The following is a 6,261-nucleotide window of genomic DNA, read 5'->3' on the forward strand; positions in this document are numbered from 1 at the left end:
CATTTTGCAGGAATTAACAAAGAGGTCAAGTGAGCAGCTTACATCAATTCTGAGGATGCCGGCAACCCCTGCCATGGCGAACCGGCAGTGCACGAGCTCGGCCTGGACGTACCAGTTTAGGTCCTTAGGCTGCTTCCCGAGCCCCAGGGGATCAAACCCATAGTCACCAGGCAGCCTACAACGACAAACAACAAGCAACCAATCAGCCTAACAAACAAACATCACCACCTGCAGAGAACGCCGTCAGAGATTACCAAATCGAACCGCCGTGCTCCAAGCTCGCTCACGGATTTCACCCCGAAACACGCACAAATCAAGCCCCTGCGCTCCAACCTGCAAGGCTCGCTCACCGATTTCATAATCAAAACACATGCAAGAATATGTCAAAAAACTGTTTATTACAAGCCTCGAACAAATGCTGGACCCCTAACATTACAAGCAAGCATAATGGTTAAATAATGGACTCGGTACATGAATAAAATGTATGGACGAATGCATCTCTCTGCCGGGTTTCACGTTCACCAGGCTAGTGACAGCAGAAGTGCGGCCATGGCGGTCTGCACGACGATCCCCCAGTGCGCGCACTGCTGGCCGCTCCCGCTCTGCACCAAGAACAAATTCAGAAACGTTCATTCGCCATCAGATGTTGCCGCTATGGTTGAACGAAAATTAGAAGAGTTTGGTTTGCGAGTGATGCGTTACCAGATCGTTGGCGGAGGGCGCGGGGCCGGACACGTCCTCGATGGTGGTGGGCTCGGGCACGATGGGGGCCGGCGGGCTGAGCGGCTCCGGGGCGGGGGCAGGCGACTTCTTCTTCCCGCTCCTCTTTCTCTTGTGCTTGTTCTTGCTATTGGACGGTGCCTCGGCCGGAGGCAGCACAGCCGGCGCCTCAGCCACTGGCGGGGGCGTCGCCACTGGGGGGAGCACCATTGGCGCCTCAGCCAGGGAGGCCACTGGCGGGAGCGTTGCTGGCGGGGGCACCGTGACCGGGGGCGGAGTCATAGGAGGAGGCGCCTTCACTGGCGGTGGCATCACAGGAGGAGGCGTCACGACGGGCGGGGGGCGAGGTCACGGAAGAAGGGCGACTGGCGCGTCGTGCGGCCGCAGGAGGAGGAGGAGGGCATCTGGATCGGATGTGGATTTTTTTAGATGGGGGTGGGTGGAGTGGGACGACGGTTGGTGGGATGGGGTGGATCGGGGGTTGGGAGTGTGGATCGGGCCGGGTGGACACGCTTAGTAGTAGCGTGGGGTCTTACCTGTGCTACTACTACTTACTTAGTAGTAGCGCCGGTTTCATACCCCTCGCTATTACTATGGCCTATCCCGGGGGCATTGTTGGAGACCATGTAGTAGCAGCGCGGGTTTATACCCCTCGCTACTACTATCAACTTAGTAGTAGCGCGGTTTTATAACCCTCGCTACTACTAATTAGCAGTAGCGCCCATTTTTAAACCGTGCTACTGATAAACTTCTATGTATAAGGTTTTCCCTAGTAGTGTGATAGATCTTGTCCCAGGAACTATCCTAATCTCTAGAACACCCTATAAGATGGCACCAATAGAACTAGCCGAGCTTAAGAAACAACTCGATGAATCCTTGAAAAAGGGTTTCATCCGTCCTAGTTCTTCTCCATGGGCTTGTCCCATCCTCTTTGTCAAGAAGAAGGATGGTACGGATCGGATGGTTGTAGATTATCGACCCGTCAACTTGGTCACAATAAAGAACAAGTATCTGCTCCCCATGATCAATGATCTGTATGATCAGCTTGCTGGATCCTCAGTCTTCTCTAAGATGGATTTGAGGTTGGGCTACCATCAAATCAAAATCAAGAATAGGGACATCCCCAAAACGGCCTTTGTTACTCGTTATGGCCAATACGAGTACACCGTCATGCCCTTTGGTTTAACCAATGGCCCAGACACCTTCTCTCGGTTAATGAACTCGATCTTTATGGAGTATTTGGATAAATTCGTCGTGGTATACCTCGATGATATACTCATCTAATCCAAGAATGAGGAGGAATATGCCGAGCATCTAAGGCTAGTGTTGATGAAACCTCGAGAGCTTCGCCTTTATGCCAAATTATCTAAATGTGAATTTTGGTTGCCAGAAGTGACCTATCTAGGCCATGTAATCTCTGGTAAGGGTACTATTGTCAATCCCGAGCGAGTTCAAGCCGTTCTTAATTGGACTCCACCTGAATCGGTCAAGCAAGTTAATAGTTTCCTTAGCTTAGCGAGCTATTGTCGCCGCTTTGTCGAGAACTTCTCCAAAGTTGCTAAACCTCTAATTGAACTCCTAAAGAAAGATAAAAAGTTCGAGTGGACCCTACAATGTGAGCACAGCTTTCAGGAACTGAAAAGACGCCTGACATCAGCTGCTCCCATATTGGTACCACAAGATTTCTCCAAGGACTTTGTTATCTATTACGATGCCTCGCGACAAGGACTAGGTTGCATTATCATGCAGGATCATCATGTAATGCCTATGCTTCACGGCAATTGCACCCACATGAGGAAAATTATCCTACACATGATCTAGAGTTGTAGTCCATGCACTTAAAACCTGGCGACATTACCTCCTCGGTAATCTTTGTGAAATCTTCACCGATCACCAAAGTCTGAAATGCATATTCACCCAATCGGACTTGAATCTCAGGAAAAGACGTTGGGTAGAGTTGATCACAGATTTCGACTTAGGAATAACTTATACCCCAGGAAAAGCCAATGTCATGGCTGATGCACTAAGTCGTAAGTCTTATTGTAAAAATCTGATGTTACAACAAAGTCAACCACTTCTCCATGAGAAATTTCGGAAGCTTAATCGTCACATTGTTCCTCAAGGATTCCTTTCCTCCTTGGTGGCGAAACCTACCCTTAAGGATCATATCATAACCGCTCAGCAGTATGACAAGGGGATATCTCGGATGAAGGAGAACATTACTAGCGGAGCTGCTACATGTTTCTCTATGAATGATCAAGGTGTCGTGTACTTCGGAAACCGTTTAGTGGTTCCCGAGAAGTGGCAACTACGGCAATTGATCCTTAAGGAGGCTCATGAATCACCTCTCACCATTCATCCCTGTAGTACTAAAATGTATCAGGACCTACACCAGAGGTTTTGGTGGACTAGGATGAAAAGAGACCTTGATCAATTTGTTGTAAATTGTGATGTTTGTGGTCGTGTTAAAGCAGAGTATCAATGGCCTGTTGGCACCCTTCAACGTTTAGCTATTCCTGGATGGAAATGGGATAAAATTGGTATGGATTTCATCACCGGTTTTCCCAGGACCAAGAGAGGGAATAACACTATCTTTGTCGTTATCGATCGTCTTTCCAAAGTAGCCCATTTCTTTCCTGTTTGCTAGAGTATAACCGCTAGCCAGCTAGCAGACTTGTATATCTCCTAAATAGTGTCTCTCCATGGTGTTCCATTGGAAATTAACTCAGATCATGGAAGTCTCTTCACCTCTCGATTTTGGGAAAGTTTCCAAAATGCTATGGGAACTCGTCTCTCCTTTAGCACCGCCTTTCACACTCAATCAAGTGGTCAAGTAGAATCAATCAAATTCTAGAAGACATGCTTCGAGCTTCTGTTATCTCATTCGGAATTGATTGGGAGAAATGCCTTCCATTTTCTGAATTTTCTTCTAACAATAGCTATCAATCTAGCTTGGGCAAAGCTCCTTTTGAAGTTCTGTATGGACGAAGGTGTCGAACGCCTCTTAACTGGTCAGAAACCGGGGAAAAACAATTCTTTTGCCCGGATATGATCTAGGAAGTAGAAGAGCAAGTTCGCATCATTCATGAAAAGTTGAAAACAACCCAATCCCGTCAAAAGAGCCAATATGATCGAAAACATAAGGCTATGACTTTTGAAGTCAACGAGAAGCCTTACCTTCGGGCTACTCCTCTGAAGGGGAACCATCGCTTCGGTATCAAGGAAAATTGGCTCCTCGCTACATTGGACCCTTTCACATTCTTGCCAAACAAGGAGAAGTTGCCTACCTATTGGAACTGCCTCCGCACCTTTCCAAAGTCCACGATGTCTTCCATGTTTCTCAACTCAGGCGTCGCTTCTCGGATCCTATCCATGGAGTGGACCACGAAACGCTTGATCTCCAAGACAAGCTCACATATCAAGAATTCACCATTCGTATCCTTGATCAAACTGAGCGTACCAATCAACGCCATAACATCAAGTTTCTCAAAGTTCAATGGTCGCACCATTCTGAGAAAGAAGCCACTTGGGAAAGGGAGGATCGTCTTTGACTTCAGTACCCCACCTTTTTCCCGCAGATCCTAAATCTCGGGATGAGATTTTTCTAAGTGGGGGTGAGTTGTCACACCCTAGCTAGTTCATGCATTAGAGTGCTTGCATCATGTTTATCTTCATCAGAAACTTGGAAATGGGGATGACAGAACTCCCAGCACCCCCTGAAACCAACTAGGGTTTACTAAATTATTTTCAATGAACCTGAAATGCCCTTCTAAAATGTTCATCATCTTTGCCTTGGTTTTAAGCCTCTGACAAAAATGGTGCAAAAATTTCTAGGACATGGTAAGGTCACTGGATTAAATCATATGATATTAATTTAAGCTTTTAAATACTATAAAATATTTCAAACGTCCAAATAATCCCAAACTAAAATGTTCCATGTGGGATATATTCTAAAAAGTGGGCATGTGCAGTTTGGTGAGTTTTGAAAGTGCCTAGGTATTTTTAGAAATGACACAAACTTACGGAAATAAAAGAAAACAGAAAATAAAGGAAAAGAACCTTACCTGGCTGTTTCCACCACCCGGTCCACCTGGCGGCCCAGCACTGTGTTGGCCCTTGCCAGCCAGCTGCTTCGTCCCCGCCTGCTTGCCACTCAGCCCCTGGACGCGCTAGTCGACCTCCACGTTGCCCCCTCGACCGCCTGGACATCTTCATTCTCCCCCAACGCCTCTCCCTCGCTCCCCTCCGCCATGGCCGATGCAGCCGCAACTGCCTCGCCGTCCTAGAAGTGGCCACCGCCGTCTGTATGCCGCCTCGCCATGTCCAGCAGCTCCGCCACCCTCCTCTCCATTGAGCAGGCCGAGACCCAAGCGCTCGCTTTCCCCGACGCCACTGCACCAACCTCGCCTGACTCTGTCATCGTCGAAGATGCCTTTCACCGTTACTGCAGCTTCAGCTCATCCCCGATTGCGCCATCTAGCTCATCGTGACCGCCGTGAGCTTCTGCCTCTCCCCATCCTTCTCGTTCTCGCTGTCGCCCTCTACTTCGACTACAACAAGCTCAGCCGCACCCTGATACGTCTCCGTCGTATCTATAACTTTTGATTGTTTCATGCCAATATTCTACAACTTCCATATACTTTTTGGCAACTTTTTATATTATTTTTGGGACTAACATATTGATCCAGTGCCCAGTGCCAGTTCTTGTCTGTTGCATGCTTTTTGTTTCGCAGAAACCCAATAACAAACAGAGTCCAAACGGGATAAAAATGGACGGAGATTTTTTTTGGAATACTTATGATTTTTTGGGAAGTGGAATCAACGTGAAACGGTGTCCGGGGTGGTCACGAGGTAGGGGGCGCGCCCTACCCCCCCCCCCCCAGGCGCGCCCCTAACCCTCGTGGTCCACCCGTAGGGCGGTTCACGCTCTTCTTTTGGCGCAGGAAAGCTAATTTTATGAGAAAGATCTAGGCGAAAGATTCACCCCAATCGGAGTTACGGATCTCCGGATATTTAAGAAAGGGTGAAGGGGTAGAATTAGGGAATGCAAGGTAACGCAGAAACAGAGAGATAGATCCAATCTCGGAGGGTATCTCGCCCCTCCCAAGCCATGGGAGCCAAGGACCAGAGGGGAAACACTTCTCCCATCTAGGGAGGTGACACCGATGAGCGCGAGCTCACCATGGCGCCACCTGCTTGCCACTCAGCCCCTGGACGCGCTAGTCGACCTCCACGTTGCCCCCTCGACCGCCTGGACATCTTCATTCTCCCCCAACGCCTCTCCCTCGCTCCCCTCCGCCATGGCCGATGCAGCCGCAACTGCCTCGCCGTCGTAGAAGTGGCCACCGCCGTCTCTATGCCGCCTCGCCATGTCCAACAGCTCCGCCACCCTCCTCTCCATTGAGCAGGCCGAGACCCAAGTGCTCGCTTTCCCCGACGCCACTGCACCAACCTCGCCCGACTCTGTCATCGCCGAAGATGCCTTTCACCGTTACCGCAGCTTCAGCTCATCCCCGATTGCGCCATCTAGCTCATCGTGAC

At 49.2% G+C, this 6,261-nt stretch overlaps 1 protein-coding gene across 1 annotated transcript; it reads right to left on the reverse strand.

Annotated features, from left to right (window-relative positions):
* Positions 1 to 518: 518 nt before the first annotated feature.
* LOC119284043 (classical arabinogalactan protein 4-like) lies at positions 519 to 1,059 on the reverse strand (the record flags this gene model as incomplete). The annotated part of the gene is made up of 2 exons (XM_037563343.1): positions 519 to 602; positions 703 to 1,059. Coding segments are annotated over 2 exons (441 nt in total), but the record flags the coding sequence as incomplete, so codon positions are not given.
* Between the last annotated feature and the right edge of the window lie 5,202 nt (positions 1,060 to 6,261).

This window comes from Triticum dicoccoides, chromosome 4A (assembly GCF_002162155.2).
Source record: "Triticum dicoccoides isolate Atlit2015 ecotype Zavitan chromosome 4A, WEW_v2.0, whole genome shotgun sequence".
Classification (NCBI taxonomy): Eukaryota; Viridiplantae; Streptophyta; class Magnoliopsida; order Poales; family Poaceae; genus Triticum; species Triticum dicoccoides.